The sequence below is a fragment of the Rhinopithecus roxellana genome, chromosome 12, assembly GCF_007565055.1.
Source record: "Rhinopithecus roxellana isolate Shanxi Qingling chromosome 12, ASM756505v1, whole genome shotgun sequence".
NCBI classification, from domain to species: Eukaryota; Metazoa; Chordata; class Mammalia; order Primates; family Cercopithecidae; genus Rhinopithecus; species Rhinopithecus roxellana.
In genome coordinates, this window is record NC_044560.1 from 133,131,176 (window position 1) to 133,154,723 (window position 23,548).

Here is a 23,548-nt window from a genome sequence, read left to right on the forward strand (position 1 = left end):
TGGCCAACATGGTGAAACCCTGTCTCTACTAACAACACAAAAATTAGCCGGGCGTTGATGCATGCCTGTAATCTCAGCCACCTGGGAACTGAGGCACGAGAAGCACTTGAACTTGGGAGGCGGAGGTTTCTGTGAGCCAAAATTGCACCACTGCACTCCAGTCTGGGCGACAGAGTGAAACTCTGATTCAAAGTAAATAAATGAATAAAAGAAAAATAAAGAAAAACAAAAGAAAGAAGCCAGACATAAAAGTACGGACTATGTGATTCCCATTATATAAAGTTCTGGAAAAAGCAAAACTAATCTAGAATCAAAGACAGCAGGTCTGTAATTTCAGGAGGCTGGTGGGGCTTAACTGCAAAAAGGTGCAAGAGTGAATGCTGTGGGCTGATGAGAAAGTTCCATTTTAATTGCAGTTGTCATTATATGGGTGTATACGTTTGTCAAAACTCAGCGAACTGTAGATTTAAAATGGGCGTATTTTATTGTATGTAAATTACACCTCAGTAAGAAACAAAACAGAAACAATAGGCAACTCTATGTTGCTGATAAGGGAATATCCACAAGGCAGTTATTAAGTAGAAAAGCAAGATATGGCCGGGCGCGGCGGCTCGCGCCTGTCATCCCAGCACTGTGGGAGGCCGAGGCGGGCGGATCACGAGGTCAGGAGATCGAGACCATCCCGGCTAACACGGTGAAACCCCATCTCTACTAAAAATACAAAAATTAGCTGGGCATGGTGGCGGGCGCCTGTAGTCCCAGCTACTCAGGAGGCTGAGGCAGGAGAATGGCGTGAAACCGGGAGGCGGAGCTTGCAGTGAGCTGAGATTGCGCCACTGCACTGCAGACTGGGCGACAGAGCGAGACTCCGTCTCAAAAAAAAAAGAAAAGCAAGATACGGAACAGTGGGTCTTGTGCTTCAAAATGGATGCTGAAGAAGAAGAATATATATATATATATACACACACACACATACATATACATATACATATATATACACATAGACAAAACATGAGCATTTGTCAGATCTCTTCCAGAAGGAGACTCTGGGGGTGAGATCTGGTGGTGGCCGGGACAGGCAAGGGGGGGCAATGACTTTGTACTCTATGTCCTTTGAACCTTTTGGATTTGGATTTGGTATCACTTATATGTATTACTTCTTTTTTTTTTTTTTTTTTTAGACGAAGTCTTGCTCTGTCACCCAGGCTGGAGTGCAGTGGCCGGATCTCAGCTCACTGCAAGCTCCGCCTCCCGGGTTCACGCCATTCTCCTGCCTCAGCCTCCCAAGTAGCTGGGACTACAGGCGCCGCCACCTCGCCCAGCTAGTTTTTTGTATCTTTAGTAGAGACAGGGTTTCACCGTGTTAGCCAGGATGGTCTCGATCTCCTGACCTCGTGATCCACCCGTCTCGGCCTCCCAAAGTGCTGGGATTACAGGCTTGAGCCACTGCGCCCGGCCTACTTCTTTTAAGTATTACACTTTTTTTTTTTTTTCCCCGAGACGGAGTCTTGCTCCATCACCCAGACTGGAGTGCAGTGGCGTGATCTTGGCTCACTGCAACCTCCACCTCTCACTCTCAGGTTTGAGTGATTCTCCCACCTCAGCCTCCCAAGTAGCTGAGATTACAGGCACCTGTCACCACACCCAGCTAATTTTTGTATTTTTAGTAGAGATGGGGTTTCACCATGTTGGCCAGGCTGGTCTCAAACTCCTGACCTCAAGCGATCTGCTCACCTCAACCTCCTAAAGTGCTGGGATTACAGGCATAAGCCACCACACCTAGCCTAAGTATTACACTTTTAAGTGTAATTTTTTTTTTTTTTTTAGATGGAGTCTCGCTCTGTTGCCCAGGCTGGAGTGCAGTGGTGCAATCTCGGCTCACTGCAACCTCCGCCTCTTAAGTTCAAGCCATTCTCCTGCCTCAGCCTCCCCAATAACTGGGTTTAGGATTACAGGCATGTGACATCACATCCAGATAATTTATTTTGTATTTTTACTATTTCAACATGTTTCACCATGTTGCCCAGGCTGGTCTCAACTCCTGATCTCAGCTGATCCACCTACCGCGGCCTCCCAAAGTGCTGGGATTACAGGCATTAGGCACTGCACCCCGTCTAAGTGTAATTTTTTTTTTTTTTTTTTTTTGAGACAGGGTTTCTCTCTGTCACCTAGGCTGGAGTGCAGTGGCTCCATCATAGCTCACTGTAACCTCAACCTCCTGGGCTCAAGTGATTCTCCCACCTCAGGCTGGGACCACTGGCACACACCACCATGCCCAGTTAATTTTTAAATGTTTTGTAGAGATGGGGGTCTCGCTATGCTGCCCAGGCTGGTAAAAAGTATAATTTTTATAACGCAAACAATGTCCGGAGCCTCTCATTGCCCTTTCTACCACGTGTTCTTTCAACAGATGTTTATGAGATGCCTTCAGTGGTCAAGCCCTATGCACTGGGGTGTAATGTGGTGAAAGAACAGATGCCATTCCTGTCATGGGGCTTGCAGCCTTGTAGGGGAAGGGATGTCAATTAGTTACAAGTCACACAAGTAACTAGTTAATTGACAAACAGCACTAAGTGCCTTGAAGGTGAAGAATGGGCTGTCAGGGCAGAGAAGAGCAGGTGGAAGCCTTGCCTAGTTGGGGTGGTCAGGGAGGGCTTCTCAGAGGAGGTGACATTTGAGCAGAGACCTGAATAAGGGGAAGGAACTGGCTGCACAAAGGCCTGGGAGAGGAGCATTCTGGGAGAGAAAACAGTCAGTGCAAAGGCCTTGAGGTGGGACGGAGCTTGGTGGGTTGGGGAAGAGCAGGGAGGCCAGTGTGGGGTGAAGAGAATGAAGGGGAGATGAGGTCAGACAGAGAATGAGGCAGCTCTTTGAGGGGGTTCTTGGGAAATCAAGTACTCCATGCATATATGTTAACAACGAGGTATCCACAGGGGCGATGCCACGACAACTGGATGTACGGGCTGGAGTTGAGAGAGGGGTCGGGGCTGAGATGAAAATCTGGGAAGCATCACCTTGTCGATAACCAGGGAACTGTATGAAATAAAAACCAGCCGATGGCCTGGCGCCATGGCTCACACCTGTAATCCTGGCACTTTGGGAGGGTGAGGCAGGTGGATCACTGGAGGTCAGGAGTTCAAGACCAGCCTGGCCAACATGGCAAAACCCCGTTTCTACCAAAAATACAAAAAGTAGCCAGGTGTGGTGGCGCGTGCCTGTAATACCGGCTACTCAGCAGGCTGAGGCAGGAGAATCGTTTGAGTCTGTGAGGCAGAGGTTGTAGTAAGCTGAGATTGCGCCACTGCACTCCAGCCTGGGTGACAGAGTGAGACTCCGTCTCAACAAAACAAAACAAAACAAAACAAAACAAAAAAACTGGCCTTGCACAGTGCATGTAATTACAGCACTTTCAGAGGCTGAGGTAGGAGGATGGCTTGAACTCAGGAGTTTGAGACCAGCCTGGGCAACACAGCAAAACCCGTCTCTACCAAAAAAAAATTGCCAGGCATGGTGGGACGTGCCTGTGGGTCCACCTACTTGGGAGGCTGAGGTGGGAGGATCGCTTGAGCCTGGGAGGTCGAGGCTGCAGTGAGCCAAGATTGCGCCACTGCACTCCAGCCTGGGTGACAGAGACTGTCTCAACAAAACAAAACGAAACAAGTCATCTTGTCATAAGGCACACACCCTTCTTGCTTTTTCCTGCCTAACAAGATGGATTGATGATTGTTCTCTACTAAGAAAGAGAGCTGAGCCGTCCCCAGGCCAGGTAAATTCCCCTCCCCTGCTAGTCTCTGTCACACCCCATTGGTCCTTTCTTGCATTCAGCATGCTTTGTAAATACATCTGCGCATGTGGCTGTGTTCACTGGGTCACAATCTCTCACTCTGCCCGAATGTCATCCTCACCAGGGCAGGGCCTTGGGCAGGTCTGTTTGTCCCCAGCTCAGGGCTGACATGACATTGCTGTGCTTGCTGGGCAGGGAGGGCAGGAAGGCCCAGCTGGGCGGTAGGAGGAAGAGGCTCTGACCCAGCCAAGGCACTGCTTCCAACCTGCCCAAGCCTAGCTCCCACCACACCTGCTGCAAAACCCGTCACCCCCAGGAGTCAGTGTGTCCCGTGGCCCAAGCCTGCTGGTAGAGGGGGAAGGGCAGGGGTCCTGGAGGGTGGGCACCTGGGGCTGGGGTAGCAGATCCTGGGCTCTGCATCAGGGCTGTGGAGGGTGGGAAAGTGCAGCCAGGTCAGGAGGGGGCAGGGGTAGGAGAAAGGTGAGCTGGGGTGGGTGCTGCCTGCCCCAGATACAAATCAGAGGTTTGTGAGGTGGAGGGGCAGTGAGCCCGCTTCACCCTGCAGGGGGCGACAGAGAGGCAGGACTGAGGTTGGGTAGGAGGAGGGAAGTGTGTGGACAGGGAGAGGCAGAGAGAGCAAAAAGATACACAAAGAGCCAGAAAACAGGAAGAGAGGGCCCCTGTAATCCCAACACTTTGGGAGGCCAAGACGGGAGGATCGCTTGAGCTCAAGAGTTCCAGAACAGGCCGGGCGCGGTGGCTCAAGCCTGTAATCCCAGCACTTTGGGAGGCCGAGACGGGCGGATCACGAGGTCAGGAGATCGAGACCATCCTGGCTAACACGGTGAAACCCCGTCTCTACTAAAAAATACAAAAAACTAGCCGGGCGAGGTGGCGGGCGCCTGTAGTCCCAGCTACTCGGGAGGCTGAGGCAGGAGAATGGCGTGAACCCGGGAGGCGGAGCTTGCAGTGAGCTGAGATCCGGCCACTGCACTCCAGCCTGGGCGACAGAGCGAGACTCCGTCTCAAAAAAAGAAAAAAAAAAAAGAGTTCCAGAACGGCCTGGGCAACATGGTGAAACCCCAATTCTACAAGAAATTTAAAAATTGTCCAGGCGCGGTGTCTCAAGCCTGTAATCCCAGCACTTTGGGAGGCCGAGACGGGCGGATCCCAAGGTCAGGAGATCGAGACCATCCTGTCTAACCTGGTGAAACCCCGTCTCTACTAAAAAATACAAAAAATTAGCTGGGCGAGGTGGTGGGCGCCTGTAGTCCCAGCTACTCGGGAGGCTGAGGCAGGAGAATGGTGTAAACCCGGGAGGCGGAGCTTGCAGTGAGCCGATATCCGGCCACTGCACTCCAGCCTGGGCGACAGAGCGAGACTCTGTCTCAAAAAAAAAAAAAAAAAAAAAAAAAAAGTAAATAAATAAATAATAAAATAAAATACAAAAATTAGCCAGGAATGGTGGCGCACACCTGTAATCCCTGCTACTTGAGAGGCTGAGATGGAAGAATCACTTGAGCCCAGGAGGTGGAGGTTGCAGCGAGCTGAGATTGTGCCACTGCACTCCAGCCTGGGCGACAGTGAGTGAGACCTTGTCTCAAAATAAAATAAAAAACAAAATAAAATAAAAAACACCAAACAACTCCAAGCCCCCTAAATGTCCAGTGACAATGGCTGTTCCCATGATTCATGGTTCCTCTGCTCAATGGCATATTATATAGCCACTAACAGGATCAAAATTGCTTTTTATGTACCAGCAGGGAACAATCACCAAGATACATTGTTAAGTAGGAAAAAGTAAGGGGCAGAGGGATGTGTCCATTATGCCAACCTTCAGCTTTTTTTTTTAGACAGAGTCTTGCTCTGTTGCCCAGGCTGGAGTGCAATGGCGCAATCTTGGCTCACTGCAACCTCCGCCTCCCGGGTTCAAGTGATTCTCCTCCTCAGCCTCCCAAAGTAGCTGGGATTACAGGCACAAGCCACCGTGCCCGGCTAATTTTTGTACTTTTAGTAGAGACGGGGTTTTACCACGTTGGTCAGGCTGGTCTCAAACTCCTGACTGCAGGTGATTCACCCGCCTCAGCCTCCCAAAATGCTGGGATTATAGGTGTGAGCCACCGTGCCTGGCCCATTATGCTAACATCTGTATGAAGGAAAATACACATCTGTATATGCATGTTAAGTATTTCCTGGTACATGCAGACATTTCTGGAAGGAAGCACAAGAAACTTGTTATCAGTGGCTGCCTCTGAGGAGCGGAACTGAGAGGCTGGGGATGGGGAGGGAGGTAAGGTGGGAGGGAGGCTGATTTTCCCATTTATTCCCTTTGGGATCTTTTAAATTTTGTACCATGGGCTTGGGCCACCTGTTCAAATAATGAAAAAGACTAAGCAGGAGAATGAAAGAGAGAGAGACAAAGGAAGGCAGAGATAAAGATGCAGGAAGAGGCTGGGTGCGGTAGCTCACGTCTGTAATCCCCCCACTTTGGAGGCTGAGGCGGGCAGATCACTTGAGGTCAGGAGTTCGAAATCAGCCTGGCCAACATGATGAAACCTCGTCTCTACTAAAAATACAAAAATTAGCCAGGCGTGGTGGCTGGTGCCTGTAATCCCAGCTACTCAGGAGGCTGAGGCAGGAGAATTGCTTGAACCCAGGAGGCAGAGGTTGCAGTGAGCCAAGGTCTTGCCACTGCACTCCAGCCTGGGTGACAGAGCGAGACTCCCATCTCAAAAAGAAAGAAAGAAAGATAGATAGATCCAGGGAGAGGAGGGAACAGAGAATTCAACTTCGTATAATCCAGCAGTCCCCAAGTGTGGCTCTGAGCTACCCCCATGTCCCCCAAGCGCAGTCCAGGACCCTGCTTACTGCCCCATCTCATCCCCTAGTCAACACCTCTCCACCCCAAGTCTCCTTGGAACACCCCAGGGCAACAGCCTCCCTTTCGGAGTCTGCGGCTTGGGGCCCGCCCTCCTTCCGTGACCAGCCACCTGGGAAGACACAGGCCCTTTTCTGTTCATAACTGTGGTCCCATGAGTCGGGTAGTGAAGGCAGCCTTGACCCGCTTCTCAGTGTGGCATGGTGAGGATGTGCAGGAATTCCCAGGCCCGATGCCAGGATTCTAATCCTGCCTCTATCGCTTTCTGGCTCTGTGACCTCAGGTTGACATCTTTGTTCCCGTCTCTCATCTGTCAAACAGGCCAAGGAAGGTGCAGTAGTTCCGCAGAAGGCAGCTACGAGGGTCATGTTTCCTGGGCTGTGATCACAAATTCCCAATGCGGTGGCTTGAAATAGCAGACATGCTCTCAGTTCTGTGTTTTGTTTTTGTTTTGTTTTTGTTTTTTGAGAACGAGTCTTGCTCTGTTACTCCAGGCTGGAGTGCAGTAGTGTGATCTCGGCTCACTGCAATCTCTGCCTCCCAGGTTCAAGCAATTCTCCTGCCTCAGCCTCCTGAGTAGCTGGGATTACAGGTGCCCACAACCACGCCCGGCTAATTTTTCTGTTTTTAGTAGAAACGGGTTTTCACTATGTTGGCCAGGCTGGTTTCGAACTCCTGGCCTCAAGTGATCCACCTGCCTCGGCCTCCCAAAGTGCTGGGATTACAGGCGTGAGCCTCCATGCCTGACCGTATTCTCTCAGTTCTGGAAGCCGAAGTCTGAAGTAGAAGTGTGGACAGGGCTCTCCTCCCTCTGAAGCCTTCAGGGCAGAATGCTTCCTGGCCCCTTCTGGCTTCTCCTGGAAGGCCCCTGGCGTTTCCTGACTCAAGGCTGCATCAACACTCTAACCCGTGATGGGCTGCTGCTCCGTGTGCCCCAAATCTCCCTGTGCATTTCTCTAAGGGACACTTTTCAGTAGATTAGGGCCCACCCGGATACACCAGGGTGACCTCGTTTCCAGATCCTTAACTCAGGACACATCTGCGGAGACCCTTTCTCCAAAAAAGGCCGCACTCACCGATTCTCCGTGGACCTATCTTTTTGGGGGGGTGGGGGTAACCTTTTTGTTTTTTTTTTGGTGGGGGGGGGAACATTTTCCTTGTGGGGCGGTAACCACTACAGGGGTTAAATGGGGCAAAACTAGGAGCTTGGCAAAGCCCCTGAACACAGCCAGACTTCGATCAATGTTGTTTTGTCTTTGAGATGGAGTTTCGCTCTTGTTGCCCAGGCTGGAGTGCAATGGCATGATCTCGGCTCACTGCAATCTCCACCTCCCGGGTTCAAGTGATTCTCCTGCCTCAGCCTCCCAAGTAGCTGGGATTACAAGCACCCGCCACCACGCCTGGCTAATTTTTGTATTTTAAGTAGAGACGGGGTTTCACCATGTTGGCCAGGCTGGTCTGGAACTCCTAAATTCAGGTGATCCGCCCACCTCGGCCTCCCAAAGTGCTGGGATTAGAGGCATGAGCCACCGCGCCTGGCCCATTCTCCCATTCTCAATCCTGGCTGCATGTTAGGATCACCTGGGTAATTTTTATCTTAAACACCTGTGACCAGGCCCCAAGCCACACAAAAGGGAGTTCCCGGTTGCTTAGAGAACCAAGCCTCAGTGTGGCCTTCAAGGCCTTCATTTCTCCCAAGATCTGTGGTTCATTCATTCTTCGCCCGTTTCCTTCCCCAGTGGCAGCCATGCGAATATGCAAATGAGTCTCCTAATTTGGTCTTGCAAAATGAGGACCATTGTTTTATGTCCATACTTTACAATTTATACACCCAGCCTTGTATTATAAATCTTATTATTGTTTTTCTTACCTGCTGGCTGCACAGGAATTTTGGGGGTGCACCCTTTCTGTTTAGCCACCCACCACCCTAGGGTGGACATGCCGCCACCTCCAGCCCCCACCCCACAAATAATGCTGCAGTGAACAGTGAACGTCCTCATTGACTCTCCCTCAGGTCCAGAGAGTTTCTTTGGGAAGTCACGCGGGTGTGACTATTGGAATCATTGGGAGAGACATATATGGAACACTTGACTAAGTCGGATCTGTTTTTATCAGACTCATGGTGTAAAACGCCACGGCATGTTTGAATGTGCATGTCTCTGATGACTAACGACTTTGAGCGGCTACGCACACCCTTATTGGCCTTTGAGTTCTTTCTTCTCTAAATTGCCTGTTCATATCCTTTGCCCATTGTCCTGTTACGGCTGGTCTCTTTTTCTTAAGAAGATATCTTAACAGTGTTAGACTTTGCAAATATTTTCCCCCATTCTGATACCTGTCTATTACAAATGAAAATTATTATTTTTTGAGATAGAGTTTTGCTCTTGTTGCCCAGGCTGGAGTGCCGTGGCGCGATCTCATCTCACTGCAACCTCTGACTCCTGGGTTCAAGCGATTCTCCTGCCTCAGCCTCCCAAATAGCTGGGATTACAGGCACCCGCCACACACCCAGCTAATTTTTTTGTATTTTTAGTAGAGATGGGGGTTTCACCATGGTGCCCAGGCTTGTCTTGAACTCCTGACCTCAGGTGATCCGCCCACCTCAGCCTCACAAAGTGCTGGGATTACAGGTGTAAGCCACCACGCCTGGCTTTTTTTTTGTTTTGAGACAGAATCTCACTCTGTCACTCACGCTGGAGTGCAGTGATACGATCTTGGCTCACTGAAACCTCCACCTCCTGGGTTCAAGTGATTCTCATGCCTCAGCCTCCCGAGTAGCTGGGATTACAGGCACCCACCACCATGTCCGGCTAATTTTTGTATTTTTAGTAGAGACAGGGTCTCGCTTTGTTGCCCAGGCTGATCTCGAACTCCTGACCTCAAGTGATCTGTCTGCCTCGGCCCCCCAAAGTGCTGGGATTACAGGCATGAGCCACTGCAGCCGGCCCCCCGCATGCTTATTAAATCTCCTTGTCGTATATGAAGCTCCTGTACACACCCGGGTCTGCCTCTGAGTTCTGTCCTGTCACCAAATCAGAATTACCAGGGTGAAGCCCAGCAAATCTAATGAACAAGAAGGGTGGAGAATCCTGACTGCATGGTAATAGAATTTGTGTTAGACACACACACAAACACTACATTTCCCAACCTCCCTTGCCTCTGGGTGCGGCTGCGTGACTAAGCTCTGGCCAATGAAGCAACGGCAAAACCTCTGGGTCAGTCCTTCAAGAGGAGTGCCCTCTTCTCTCTGTGCCCCCTTCAGAGCATAAGGAATCCTCTAATACCACATGGGAGAGGCAGGTGTCCCAGGAGGAAGGAAAAAGATGGAAGGACCAACTCGGAGTCCCACAGAAGTAGACCTTTTACACGGAAGAGCAGTCGTGGATCGCAGGGGTTCCCAAACGTGAGTGGGCACCAGCATCCCCCGGAGGGTGTGTTAAATACAGATCACTGGGCCTCACTGGCATCTGACGCACCTGGGGTGGCGCACAGGGATTTATTTGCGTGTCCAGTAAGTTCCCAGTGATGCTGCTGGTCTGGGAACCACACTGTGAGAACAGCTGGTCTGACCTGGTTGCATCGTTTATTTTGGGTCTCTGTAAACGCACCTCCAGCCCCCAGGTGGACAAATCCATCCCTGTGCCCCTCCTGGGCCTCCGGGTCTGACCCTCACCCACAGCACCTGTCCAGTCGAGTGTCATTCATTCCTGTGGAGCGCCTCAGCTGGTCAATTAAATGTGGGCAGAGGGAATCCTCTGGCGCCACCTTGCCCTAAGCGCTCCCCTGTTCCGCTCCAGGCGGACGCCTGAAACATGGATCTGTAGACCCCCTGGGCCGGTGGGGTCGGGAAGGGTCTGCCGGTAGGAGGCTCCTGGGTGAGAGTCCAGGGTGGGAAGCTGGATGAAGACACTCTGCTCTGGCCAGGCTGAGGCGAGAGTGACCACCTGGGATTTGGGGAATGTCATCGGCCCCTTCTGTTCCTCCAGCCACACAGGTGGCAGCAGCCTCCTGTCTTTAATGATCGCTGGGCACCTGGCGCTCTGTGGCTCCTCCAGCCTTCTCAAAGCTTTGTCATGATCCAACCACCTTTACCAAATCCCGCCATTTGAAACAACTCTGGTTGGGGTCTGTCTACCTGACTTGCTCCCGCAGGAGGAAGCCACGTGTGGAGGAACAGGACCTCGGGCAGCTTTCACCCCACGTTGCCCAAAGCCGTGCCTTCAAACTGCAGTTGAGTGGGCTGGGCGTGGTGGCTCACACCTGTAATCCCAGCACTTTGGAGGGCCAAGGAGGGAGGATCGCTTGAGGCCAGGAGTTTGAAACCAGCCTAGGCAACTTAGTAACATGTCTCTCAAAAAAAAAAAAAAAAAAAAAAAAAAAGAACAAAAACCCCCAAACAAAACGGAAACAAACCTGCAGTGAGTGACTGAAGGCACCAAACCAGCCGTCACCGTGGGCTCACAGATGTGACTGGGTACAGGAGCTCCCGCCTCTGAGCCTGTGGTTTCTTCAGCAGGAGAGTGGGCAGCTCCTAGAGCTAGCTGTTCTCCGTGCCCGTGGGGTCGCCGAGCACCCTGGCTGAGCCTTGTGTTTCTGAGATGCTCTGTTCTTCTCAGTCCTTATCTGGGTCTGGAACCACAGTCACAGTGGCCTCCTGAACTGCTATTCTCTTTTCTGGAACAATTTGTTCACAAGGTAGAAGGAATTACCTGCTCCTTCAAAGTCTGGTAAATCTCATTTGAGGCCAGGCACGGTGGCTCACGCCTGTAATCCCAGGACTTTGGGAGACCGAGGTGGGTGGATCACGAGGTCAGGAGTTCAGGACCAGCCTGGCCAAGATGGCAAAACCCAGTCTCTACTAAAAATACAAAAAATTAGCCGGGAGCGGTGGCAGGCGCCTGTAATCCCAGCTACTCGGGAGGCTGAGGCAGGAGAATCGCTTGAACCCAGGTGGCAGAGGTTGCAGTGAGCTGAGACTGTGCCACTGCACTCCAGCCTGGGCAACAGAGTGAGACTCCGTCTCAAAAAAAAAAAAAAAAAAAAAAAAAAAAAAAAAAAAAACAAACTCATTTGAAAATGCATTCAAGCCCGAAGCTTTTTATTTATTCTGGAGTGTGTGTACAGTGAGGAGACAGTTATTTTGGTTTTGTTTTCTATTTCTTCTTTTGCCAATGTTAGCATTTTTTTTTTTCTGGAAAAGCATCCACCTCACCTAAGCCTCCAACACATTGCAGAGAGCACAGCTGCTTGCACCGCTGGGTTTCACTCTGTGATGATCCATCTAGGCTGTGTTTGCATTTGGCATAGGCCCTGCCACACAGAGTACCCTGATTCTTGGGGTCAGGACCCATGGAGGGTGGGAGGCGTGGACTAACCTGGAATCTCTGCCCTGGCCACTCACTTCCCAAGAGGACCAGGCTGAGATCTCTGGTGCTGATGACACCTGGCTGGCTTTGGGGATGGAGGCTCACTCCTGGCTCTCCCCCTGCCCCACTGCCTCCCTGGGTGCTGGGGAGGATGCAGAAAGTGGAGCCCAACAGGGCCTGAGGCACGAAGTGCCAGAATGCAGCAGCAGCAGCAGCGATGGCGGCATGGCCACCTCCATGCCAGTCAGATGCCCCCCAGCGTGGGCTCGGCTCCCGGCTCCTGCGTGGAGGGACACACTTCACAGCGGGTCTCTCCGAAGCCAGCAGTTCCAGGCCAGTCGGCCTCCGTCAGTCCTCCAAAAGTCCATCTGCCCACTGACCAATCTGCCAAATGGCCTTAAATTTACCAACATCGGGTTAGCTCCTACCCACCAAACCTGCTCAAGACAAACAGCCTTTAAAAGGTTCCAGGAAATTGCAGATTTGGCAAACTGGGATCAGTCTGCACGTGGACCGTGGCAAACTGGCTGCTTCCAGGGGTGGGGACAATCCTGTCCCATTCTGGGGAGTGGCGGGTTGGGGGGGCTTACTGGCTACTTTGAGCTGAACTCCCCACTCCCCACCCCACCCTTGCCCTGCCTTGGCTGGAACTGTGGTTTGCTCCCAGATCCAGACCCTCTCCCTGCAAATTCCCACCCAAGACAGTCGGGCAGGGCCCCCAAACACACCACACACACACAAAACAAGACAATGTTTTAATTGTAAAACTAACTCGAGGCAGGGGTGGGGGGGCCGGGGCTGCGTTGACCGGGCAGGAACCTGGGTCTTCAGGCAGTGGTTCTGCCCGGACCACCCCGCAGGACAGGGACCATCTGTCCCCCAATAGGGGCAGGGGCTAGAGTGTTATAAAACGACAATATAAATAGACTTCTAGAAAAGAGGAGGCTGTCCAGGTGCAGTAGTCATTTGCTGCAGGGGCTGGAGAGGGTGGGGGGCCCTGACCCTGTCTTCCCATCCAGCCACAGAAAGGGGGTGCAGGGCTACGGGAAAAGGCCACTCTTCGGACATTCATGATCGACCCCCACAATGGCTCAGGGGGAGAGGGGGCTGGGTGTCAGGCAAGGCGCCAGACACCCCCTCGCAGGCTGGAGGACGGGGTGGCTGGATCTTTGCACACACGCACATGCACACTCGCACGCGTGCACACACACACACGTTCACCTCTTAGTGTTCTCTCCACCCCCAGCAACCCCCACTGCAGACTTCCAGTGATGGGAGGGCCGCTGTCCTCCTGGAGACAAGAACACGGGGGAGGGCCTGTCCCAGAGGGTGAAGGTCCTGGGAGCCTCACTTGCTCCCACGAGTCCCTGTGTTTTTCTAAAAGTCACGAGATCAAAACTGGAGTTCAGTAGTAGGGTCCCATCTACCCCCGGCAAGGAGGGCAGTGCCACACGGAGCACCTCCCGGGCTGGGAGGAGTGGGAGGCCTGGCCCCCTACTGGCCTCAGTGGGGCGGGGGTGACCCGGGGGGCTCTTTGGTCGAGGGGAAGGGCGCTGGGCCTCATCTGGTGCGGTTCTGGCGCATGAGGGGCACGATGCTGGCGGGCGGCCCTGCCTTGGCCAGGAATGGGTGCTTCAGCAGCTCAGCTGCCGTGGCCCGCTGCGCAGGGTCCCGCACTAGCAGGCGGTCCAGGAAGCCCTTCAGGGATGGTGACACCTGTCGAGGAGGAGGGGAGGGTCAGGGGGTGAGGGCCCCACTGACGGTTTGCTGTGGGGCCGCAGTTTCTGCCTCTGCCAAGTCGGCTGGCGGCATGTACTGTGCAGGAAGGAAGCGGGCAGAGGTCATGGGTGTCTAGAGCTTGGGGTGTAGACGGGACAGGGACAGTGATGGTGCCTGCGATGGGGCTTACTGTGTGGCCCCAGAGGAAGCGACAAACTCTGGGGGCTCATGGACTCCCTATTTCCATGGCTTAGCAAGGAGCTGGAAGCAACTGGGCCCCAGAGGTGCCCCTTCCTCTCCTGGCGAGTCCTCCACTAGGGAGGTCCCGGCCCTGTCCTCCACTTCTAAGTGTGCGAATCTCTCTAGGGCCGCCGGGCAGAGCCCAGGGCAACAGTGAGGGTGCGGGGAGGGGCCTGTGGCTCTGCTGCCTCTGTCGCCCAGGCCCCACAGACGGCGTCTGCACAGACACATGAGGCCTGGGGGTAGGGGGCCCAGCACACAGTAAGCACCATCCCAGGCGCCATCACCGTCCCCATCCCGTCTACACCCCCTGCTCCGGCTGGCGCACAGTTTCCCGGCCAGGGAGGGGCCTACCTTGTGTAGGTTCTTCAGTCGGGGCGGCAAGTTGTCCCGAATCATCTTCATGGCTTTGAGGGGTGGCTCGTTGAAGTAGGGGGGCTCTCCGTCCACCATCTCAATCACCATTATCCCCAGCGACCAGATGTCCACCTGGGGCAGGGGAAGCGACAGCAGGGCTGAGCGGTGGGGGGTGGTGGGTCCCGGGGAGGCCGTAGGGAGGGGCCGCCCGAACGCTGTCTCTGCCTCTGGCTCCCGGAGTCCTTGGCCCAGAACTCCCTCTTGGACACCCAGCCAGCAGTCCACGCACCAGGGAGCCCCTGAAGAGAGCTGCCCAACCCACACCCACCCCTCTTCTTTCTGTCAACTGCCCCCAGGTCCCCTCCCTCCCTCAGTCCAGGTGGCATCCAGTGGTGGGTTCAGGACCCAGGCGGCCTCATCACCACAGTGGAGACAGTGATTGGTTCAGAAACAGGCACAGGACCCAGCCTGGGTCAATCAGAGCCAACCTGGGAACTTTACCCAAAACACCCAGGGAAAGAGGGGAGCCCGCAGGCGGGAGACACTTCCCAGAGCTGCCGGGGCCAGCTCTGCTCGCACAAGGGGAAAGCCGGCCTGTGATGACAATGCTCAGAAATCAGAGCCAAGGCCGGGCGAGGTGGCCCACACCTGTAATCCCAGCACTTTGGGAGGCCAAGGTGGGCAGATCACCTGACGTCCGGAGTTTGAGACCAGCCTGGTCAACATGGTGAAACCTCATCTCTACTAATACAAAAATTAGCTGGGCATGGTGCCCGGCACCTGTGATCCCAGCTTCTCAGGAGGCTGAGGCAGGAGAATCGCTTGAAGCCGGGAGGTGGAGGTTGCAGTGAGCTGAGATTGCGCCACTGCACTCCAGCCTGTGCGACAGAGCGAGACGCCATTTCAAACAAACAAACAAAAAAAGAATGAATGAATACATGTATGCCTGCAGTACCTCCTCATCCAGAGCACCATTCCTGGCAATCACTCCCAGACTGGGCCCCACCTCCCGCCAGTGCTGCAGCTGGAAAATGGCAGTGTATGCTGTCCACGGCGGGACAGCCTAACCACCCTGGGGCTCACCTCTGGCCCATAGGGAAGGCGGGAGATGAGCTCTGGGGCCATCCAGTAGGGCGTGCCGACCAGCGACTTCCTTCGGGGCACTTCCTTGCTCACCTGGGCACAGAACCCGAAGTCTGACAGCTTCACCTGGGGCAGAGCAGAAGCAGTGGGGTCAGAGGAGCTGGCACTAAAGGAAGGCAAGCAGGGGGGATCCGCCTGCGTCATTCCTTGGCTTCAGACACGATGTGCTGCCCAGAGGACAGAGCTGGGGCCCAGAGCCAGACCAATGGGAAGCTCTACCACCGCCTGGTGGGGGCCCTCGGGCGAGTCACCTCCCCCAGGATCCCCTCATTTCCCTTCCTGACAGCCTCTGGGGCTTTTGGCGGCAGTGGCCTGAGTACTGCAGATAGCAGAGGCCGGGCTGGAGCTGGGAACAGGGGTGGCCCCAAAAGCCTGTGCCCTGGGGCCCTGCTGCCCTTGAGCAAGTCTTCAGTTGGGCTGGAGAGGAAGGCAGCCCCGCACTGGGGCCGTGAGGGGACACAGCCTGCCTTTGCGACAACCAGGCCCTCCACACCTCAGGAACTGTGGGCCCCAGTCCGAGTTCTCAGGATCTCTATGGGTCTTCCTGCCTCCAGAAAACATCCCCACAACCGTGTGTGGACAATCTCAGGTGGCCCACAGATGTCACCAAAGCACATCTGTAGACATCCGGAGCCTTCCACAGACTGTCGGTGACACAGAGCTCTCTCTGCCTCTGCCTAGACTGACTGGTGGGGCTTAATCTTCCTTGGGGGAAGGGATGGAGTCATCCACTTCTGCAAGCATTTCATTCAAGTCGAGGGCCCTCTCTCACAGGAAATCACGTCCACCCGGCGTTATAACTGCCATGGCCTCAGATTCGGAACCTCAGTCCAAAGTATGGAAGACAGGGCTGGGGTCCACGGCCCGCCCCGGGTGCTGGGCAGGGAGCAGCTTTTCAGTGGAGAAGCCTGCGGTGCGGGCTGCGCTGTCTGCCCAGATCCCTGTCCCCGGGCCCAGCGTCCTGTGCTGATGGCACAGCCTCCGCCAGCCTCTGCCCTCCCACTGCATACAGTCCCCACGGAGCTGGAGCCTGACTCCATGCTGCTCCACGACGGAGAGACGAACTTCCCAGCTCCTCAATCACAGACCTGGGGGTCGGAGCTCACCTACCCTCAAAGGGGATGGGGAGAGGTGGGGAAGCCCTGCTGCCGGAACCCCACCACCCCTGCACCCCGCCGCCCATCACCTCACCCTGCCATCATGGGTCAGCAGGATCGAGTCGCTCTTGATGTCCCGGTGGATGACGCCCTGGGCGTGCAGCACTGACAGGGCCTGCAGCACTGCCAGGCACACGGCCGCGATCTGCTCCTCGTTCATCCTGTGGGGTGGGGTGGGGGGTGAGCAGCCAGGTGGACAGCACCCCGGGGGCCAAGGGGGATGCAGTCCTGCCTTGGGATGGGAGGACTCTGAGACCACTCAACCCCACTCTGGAGCGGGAGGAATGGAAGACAAGGCCCCATCCCGGAGGCCCGAAGCACAGCTGGTTTGGAGATGTGGCCCCACCCCAAGCGGTCTGGAGGGGACTTGGTTGTGTCACAGGAGGGGTCTGAGGCCCCCGCACTACCTGGTGTGGGTGACGATGTCGGTGAGGGCGCCTCCTTCCAGGAACTCCATGACCACCCAGAGCTCGTCCCCCACCAGGTAGCTGTTGTACATCTCCACCACATTCTCGTGCTGGTAGTCCCTCATGATCACCACCTGTGCAGGGGCTGCATCAGCGGTGGGGGGAGGCGGGAGGGCTGCCAAGCCTGCCTCAGACCCAGCCAGCGCCACCCCCCTGGATCCCCCTGCAGTTCCACATCGAGTTTGTGCTCACTGGGGTCACCTGGACTGCCTTCCCCTACTGCCACAGCCACATGGGCCTCAGAGCCAGCTTGAAGCCCATGCCTCCCTTCTGGGGGTGCGCCCCCCTGGGCACACGCCCGTCTCAGGTCAGTCCTGGGCTGGTGCTGGCGGGGGAAGTGGGAAGACAGCGTTCAAGCACAGAGCTGAGACCCAGACAAGCAGGTATGGGGCAAGGATGAGAGAAGAGGCGTGCCTCTGGGGGTGGGTGAGGAACTCAGGCGAGGAGCTCCTGGTGCAGCCAGGCGCTGTGACGCGCAACGGGGCCAAGAGGGGCCTCACACACCCGGCAAAGGGGCCTGGGCTTCCTACTGTGGGGGCACTGTCGGGCGCTGCCAGGGTCTCTAAGGAGGGACGGGGATGGGGTGGCCTGAACGCGAAACATCCTCTTGGTCGTTGTGTGGGCTGTGCCGAGGGGATGCCCAGGAGCTGAGGCCGGGGCGGGGCACAGGGAACCCAGGAGGGGCAGGTCTGGAGGACACTGTACCCTGGAGCCCGGGTGGGCTTCAGTGGGTGCAAAGGGCCTGGAAGGCACTGGGTGAGGGGTCAGTGGGCCGAGGAACCCTGGGTCTGGGGCTCAGGGACAGAGATGTGGGTGACAGTGCTGTGAGGACAGAGGCAGGGACCAGCTGGGGCGGAGGAGATGGCCTGGGGAGGGAGAGGAGTAAGGGGAGGGGAGGAGCCTGGCCCAGCATAGAGGAGTGCAGGGAGAGGAGGGAGGGCAGGGTGGGAGGACCGGCAGGGTGGCAGGGCAGCATGGCAGCAGCGCCCACACCTCGTTGAAGAGCAGCTCGCGCCTCTGCTGCTTGCGCAGGTCCATCTTCTTGACGGCCACAAGCTTGCCCGAGCTGCGCACGGTGGCGATGCACACAATGCCCGTGGACCCCTCGCCAATCTTGATGAAGTTGTCCAGGTAGGAGCGGGGGTCACCTGGGTCCACCACCAGCTGCAGGGCAGCCCGGAACTGCTCATGGGATACTCGCTGCGGCTCCCGCTGTGGCGAGCGGGGGCCAGGGGGCCCGGGCACAGTAGGGGTGGCAGGGGCAGCAGGGGCGGCTGGGTTGCGGGTTGGAGGGGCCAGCTGGGGCTCCGAGGCGTGGGGGCCCAGCACTCCAGGGCTGGGGGCACCTCGGGCTCGGGTGGGAGGCCGGGAGGAGGAAGAGGAGGACTGGGGGATGGCCAGGCCCCCCGCTGATGGCCCGTTGGGGGCCACGTCGTGAGGCTCCCCCTGAAACAGAAGAGAGAGGCAGCTGTCAGTGATGGGTTCCAGGGGCCAGCTCTGCTCCCTAAGCAGGAGAGAGACCCAGCGATGGGACAGACACATGGGTGGTCAGGATGAGATGCATGGTGGCAGGGTGGGGCTGGAAGGTGGGGACGGAGGAGCAACGGGCAGGGGACAGTGGGGCCCTGGGGCGGGGGATGGGTTACCTGGGCACCCCGGGATGGGTGGTCCGTGTCAGCCCTCGGGTAGGTGTTAAAGGGCCGGCCAGCTGCCAATTTCGCCCCACTGGCCAGACCAGCAGGCTGGGGGGTGCCGACGTCAGGCCCGGAGAGGGGGCGTTTGTCCCGGGAGGACTCCTGGGGCCCCCCTGAGCCCTCCCTGGAAGACTTGGGCCTCTTCTCTGGCCCCACCCGTCGCCTGTCACCACTGCCGCCACCCGCCTCGCTGTGACTGGCGATCCGGCCTTGGCTGCCTGCCTTCCCCGGGCCCCCTCTGGCCGTGGTGGCCGGCTCCTCCGGCATCCCATTTTCCTGGCGGGCACGGGCGGGCGGCGGCGGGCTGTCTCTCCGCAGGGAGTTGGAGCGTGTCACCGACATGTTCTCAAACTCATCCAGCAGCAGCGTGAGGGCCCCATCCTTGGCACCTTTGCTGCCCCGCACGATGGTCTGGGGTCCCAGTCAATGGTGGGTGGGGGCCCAGCAAGGAGTGGGGCACACAGGACGTGCATCCGACACACAGGGACAGGACAGCACGACACACACAGAGACAAGACAGAGACGCAATGAAGAGATGCCATGGAGTGACAATGCCATGGGCGGTGCGGCCCCTCCCCTCCCTGGGGACGCAGCTGCAGGGGCCGGAGGAGTGATCGCCATGGCCAGGCTGCTGCCCCCTGGGCTGGGTGGGACCCTGGGGAGGCACCCTTTGTTTTTCTCCTGTTCCCCACACTGGCAGAATAGTCCTGCCCTGCGGGGCTGGGGGAGGGAGGGCAGAAGCCGACCCATCCCATAATCAGCCCTGAGGGCTGCAAATGACAGCGAGCTGGGGCCTGGCCTGGCACTCCCTCCCCTGTGTGCGCCAGTGTTCCTTAGCCCCAAAACCACACTCTGCTCCCGTGAACCACAAGGGGTGGGGGACAGGGAAGGTCAGAAAGGCCTGGTCCCAAAGTAGAGGGCAAGGGGGTCCCAGGAGCCAGGTGGCAAATACAAACGCAGGTGGGGAACAGGCAGAGCGTCCAGTGCGTCCCAAGTCACCCTGTCCCCACCCTCTGTGGTCTGAGTCGTGTCCTGCAGGGCCCCTCTGCCCCTGCCCCATTTCCAGGCACACGGGTGTCTCCCCGCCACGCCCCCGCCCAGGGCCTCTGCTGGCTGCTCCCTCTGCCTAGAACAGCAGCTCTCAGGGTCACCGTGGCTCCCTCCCTCCACTCCTTCAGGTCTTCGCTCAAAACTCAGCTTCTCAGTGAAGCTTCCGCTGGCCGCCCGTCATCTAAAATGCCAGCCCCTGCCCTGCCTGCATTCTACCCAGAGCTCCTGACAGCAGCTGATATAGAGCACGCAGGCATCTGTCTGCTCCTGGCTCTGCCCAGTGCACGCTCTGGGCAGGGATTGTTTTTTCCTGTCTGCTTCAGGTCCTGCTACATCTCAGCACCTAGACCAGCATCTGGCGCACAGCAGGGGCTCCGTGAACTTTTGCTAAACCACGGAGTCAGTGAGGCGGCTGTGCAGAGGCCACGGTGAGCTGAGAACGTGGGCCCTGCTGACAGGGACCCTGCCCAGGGTTGCCAGATATCCTCCAGCCGGAGGCCTGCCTCTAATGTGCAGAAAACACTGATCCCACAAAACCTGGACCCTGCCCGGGGCTGCCAGGCGTCCTCCAGCCGGAGGCCTGCCTCTAATGTGCAGAAAACACTGACCCCACAAAACCCGTGGTCTGCTGCTGCCCTGTCTCTCCTGGCTGTGGCTGTCTGCCTGAAGCCGGGCCTTGCCCAGGGGCCCCAAGAAAGCAAGGTGGACACAAGGCCAGTCTTTGCTCTTAGAACAGAGAATTGAGGCTAGGAGCGGTGGCTCACGCCTATAATCCCAGCACCTCGAGACCAAGGATCACCTGAGCTCAGGAGTTTGAGACGAGCCTGGCCAACATAGTGAAAACCCATCTCTACTGAAAATACAAAAACTAGCTGGGTATGGTGGTGGGCACCTGTAATCCCAGCTACTCAGGAGGAAAATCACTTGAGGCAGGAAAGTCTCTTGAACCCAGGAGGCGGAGGTTGCAGCCAGCCAAGATGGCGCCATTGCACTCCAACTGGGGAGACAGAGCAGGAATGTGTCTCAAAAAAAAAACAACAACAAAAACAAAAACAAACAAACAAACAAAAAAACATGGGGTTGAGAGGGCCCTGGGAGGCCTGAGGCCCGGACAAGGGCAGCAAACACAAGTGCCCATGGGGCCCCAGGACAGTGCTGGCCACCAGGTCGTGTGTGTGAATTCAGGTGTCCTGCCTCCTGGTGGGACAGTCACAGGCAGGCCTCACATCTGGTGAGCCAGGCAGGAGCTGGGTTTTTGGAGACACCTTGATGTGGGTCAAAGTCTACATGCAACTGGCCACAGAGGCAGGCAGGGCGTGGAGCTGAGGCGGGTCGGGTGTGGCCTGCGGCCCAGAAGAGCCAGTACCCTGCCTGCGGAGGCCACTGCCACTCGGCTCCAGCTGGTCTGTCACCAGATGCCAGAAACGGCCTCGGAAGTGGTCTGTCACTTTTTCAGTGGTGGCAAAGAAGTCGAAGCATTCAAAAGCGTCCTGTGTGGGCCACACGGACTCCTCAGTGGGCCACCACACTGAGGCTGCACTTGTGTCTACAGCCAACTTGTGGGCCTTGGGGCTCCTCCCCGCCAGGCCGGGCTGGGCACCGGGAAGGGTCAGTCCCCAGGCACACCCATCTCTACCCCGCTGGAAGCAAACCTGGCCGAGCTCCCCTTGGCCTGCGGCCCCTCCCAGTCCCCACTGACCACAGGAGAGTCCAGGCTCCAAGGCTGGCTTCCGAGGCCCAGCAGGGACTCAGGCCGGGCCAGCCTCATGCGAGGCCACACCCAGACACCGGCTCCACAACTCTCACCATTTCACATGGAGGCAGGAGAGGGGTTAGGAGCATGGGCCTTGGAAACAGACACTGGTTCAAATCCCAACCTTGCCATTTTGCTGTAGATGGCAGGAAAAAAACCGAAAACCAAAAAGCCTGTGCTTCACAGGACTGGCCTCCCCCACTAAAGCCCCACTTCCCCAGTGTCTGCTGAATTCCTCCTCCTCCTCCTCAGCTCTGGGCTCCGCCTCGGTGTCCCCTCCTCCCTGAAGCTTGCCTGGAGCCCTGGTCTGGGTCAGGTGCCTCTTCCAGGCTTCCCCATCCAAGCCCTGACCACTTGGGGCTGTCACCCTCTGGGAATGGGTCTGTCTCCCACTGCCATGAGCTCTGGAAAGACTCAAGGGTGCGATGGAGTGTGGTCTGGGGCACAGCAGCACGGCCCCCGGGGTATGAGTGTCTGGGAGACAGCAGAGCTTGGAGGCTGGTGTGGGGGCTGTCAGATGGGTCATGGGGGGCTCAGGTTGGGGTGGCATGGGTTCTCAGAACTTGGAGCTGGTGGGTGGAGGGTGAAAGGCCAGCGTTGGGCCCAGGATCAGGGTTGAAGGCTGGGGTGTGTCTCTGTTTCCATGTCAGTGAGGAGGTGTCAGTCATAGGGTCGAGTGTGGGGTTGAGGGCTGGGGTCACTCGGGGTGGGGGTGGGCTGGGGAAGGTGGTGGTGGGTGCCGCATACCTTGGGGGCCCCGGGCTGGATGGAGGTGATGCAGGCGGGGTCGATGAGGGGCTTTGGCCGGCGAGCTGACTCCTCGATCAGGCTCTGCCACTGGCGGGGCAGCCCCGTGAACTTCTGCTCGTGCTGGTCGAAGCCCGTGTGTACGCGGTGCTCGAAGTTGGACGGCGCGGAGATCTCCACCCGCTTCTTCCTCTTCCCAAACATGATTCCGGGGGGCTCGGTGCAGCCTGCGGGAGGGAATCGTGGTGGGTGAGTGAGAGCCTGCCTGTGTCTCTTCCTCCTCTGCCCCTGCCCTGTCCCTTCCAATCTCATCTTCCACTGGAACCAACAGGAGGCAGGAGCCTCCTTCCGGGCCTCCCTGCTCACCCCTGCCCCCATCTGTGTGGCACACACAGCCAGAGGGCATCCGTGAGCACCTGAGCCGCCATGTCCCTCTGCTCAGAACTTTCCTGCCGCTCTGTCTCCCGCGGGCCCACAAGGCCCCATCACCTCTCTATTCTCACCCCGAGACTTCAGGGCCTTTGCACAGGCTGGCCCCCCTGCCAGGAGCTCACTTCCCAGTGTCCGCACAGGGCTCCCCGTCTCCTCCTTCAGTTCTCAGAGCAGCAGTGACTCTTTTCCTGACCACCCCAAGGCAAGCAGCCCCGTGTTCCGCCGTCCCCGCTCTACATCACCGTCACAGCCCGGAAATCCTGTCTGTTGTTCCATCTTAGGTTCACGAGTGCAGCATCCACACCACTCCGCTAGAATGTCAGTGCCACCTTCTGGCCAGGTCTCATGTGCCCCGCTTCCCCACATCCCCCACTATGCCTGGTACACAGTGTGTACTCAACGGACGGTCACTGCTGGCCTGGCCACAGCCACTGCCGCTGGCCCAGCCCTGAGTCTGGGCTGGGGACGCACACACCATTGGATATTGCCTCAGCACAGGGTTACTGAGCCCCTGGGGTAAGAGGGAACCCAGGCAGCCTTGCCACAACACTCCCCTATCTTTAGGATCTGTGGTCTTCAGTCCGGCCCTTGCCATAGTACCAAGCACAGAGCAAACGCCCGATCAAAGCCACTTTAAAAAACAAAGGGGCTGAGGGGGAGACATGCTGATGGTGGCATCTCATAGACAGCCTGAAGAAAGATGGGAAGGGGAGCCAGGCGGCCAGAGTTGAACTCTCCACCACATGCTGCCGTGGCCTGGG

At 56.7% G+C, this 23,548-nt stretch overlaps 1 protein-coding gene across 6 annotated transcripts in view; it reads right to left on the reverse strand.

Annotated features, from left to right (window-relative positions):
* Positions 1-12,766: 12,766 nt before the first annotated feature.
* The window catches only part of PAK4 (p21 (RAC1) activated kinase 4), a 54,060-nt gene continuing 43,278 nt past the window's right edge, over positions 12,767-23,548 (reverse strand). For 3 of the 6 annotated variants that reach the window (XM_010380925.2, XM_030913112.1, XM_030913110.1), the window contains 8 exons: positions 22,356-22,582; positions 18,758-19,216; positions 18,105-18,557; positions 17,052-17,185; positions 16,679-16,805; positions 15,428-15,553; positions 14,342-14,476; positions 12,767-13,744 (listed from right to left, as the gene is read on the reverse strand). In XM_010380925.2, coding sequence (XP_010379227.2) covers positions 13,589-13,744; positions 14,342-14,476; positions 15,428-15,553; positions 16,679-16,805; positions 17,052-17,185; positions 18,105-18,557; positions 18,758-19,216; positions 22,356-22,559 — 1,794 coding nt within the window. In that variant the 5' untranslated portion in view covers positions 22,560-22,582 and the 3' untranslated portion in view covers positions 12,767-13,588. Of the gene's footprint in view, positions 13,745-14,341; positions 14,477-15,427; positions 15,554-16,678; positions 16,806-17,051; positions 17,186-18,104; positions 18,558-18,757; positions 19,217-22,355; positions 22,583-22,858; positions 23,131-23,548 lie in introns of those variants that run through there. The other 3 variants (XM_010380926.2, XM_030913113.1, XM_030913111.1) reach the window with 2 other exon arrangements.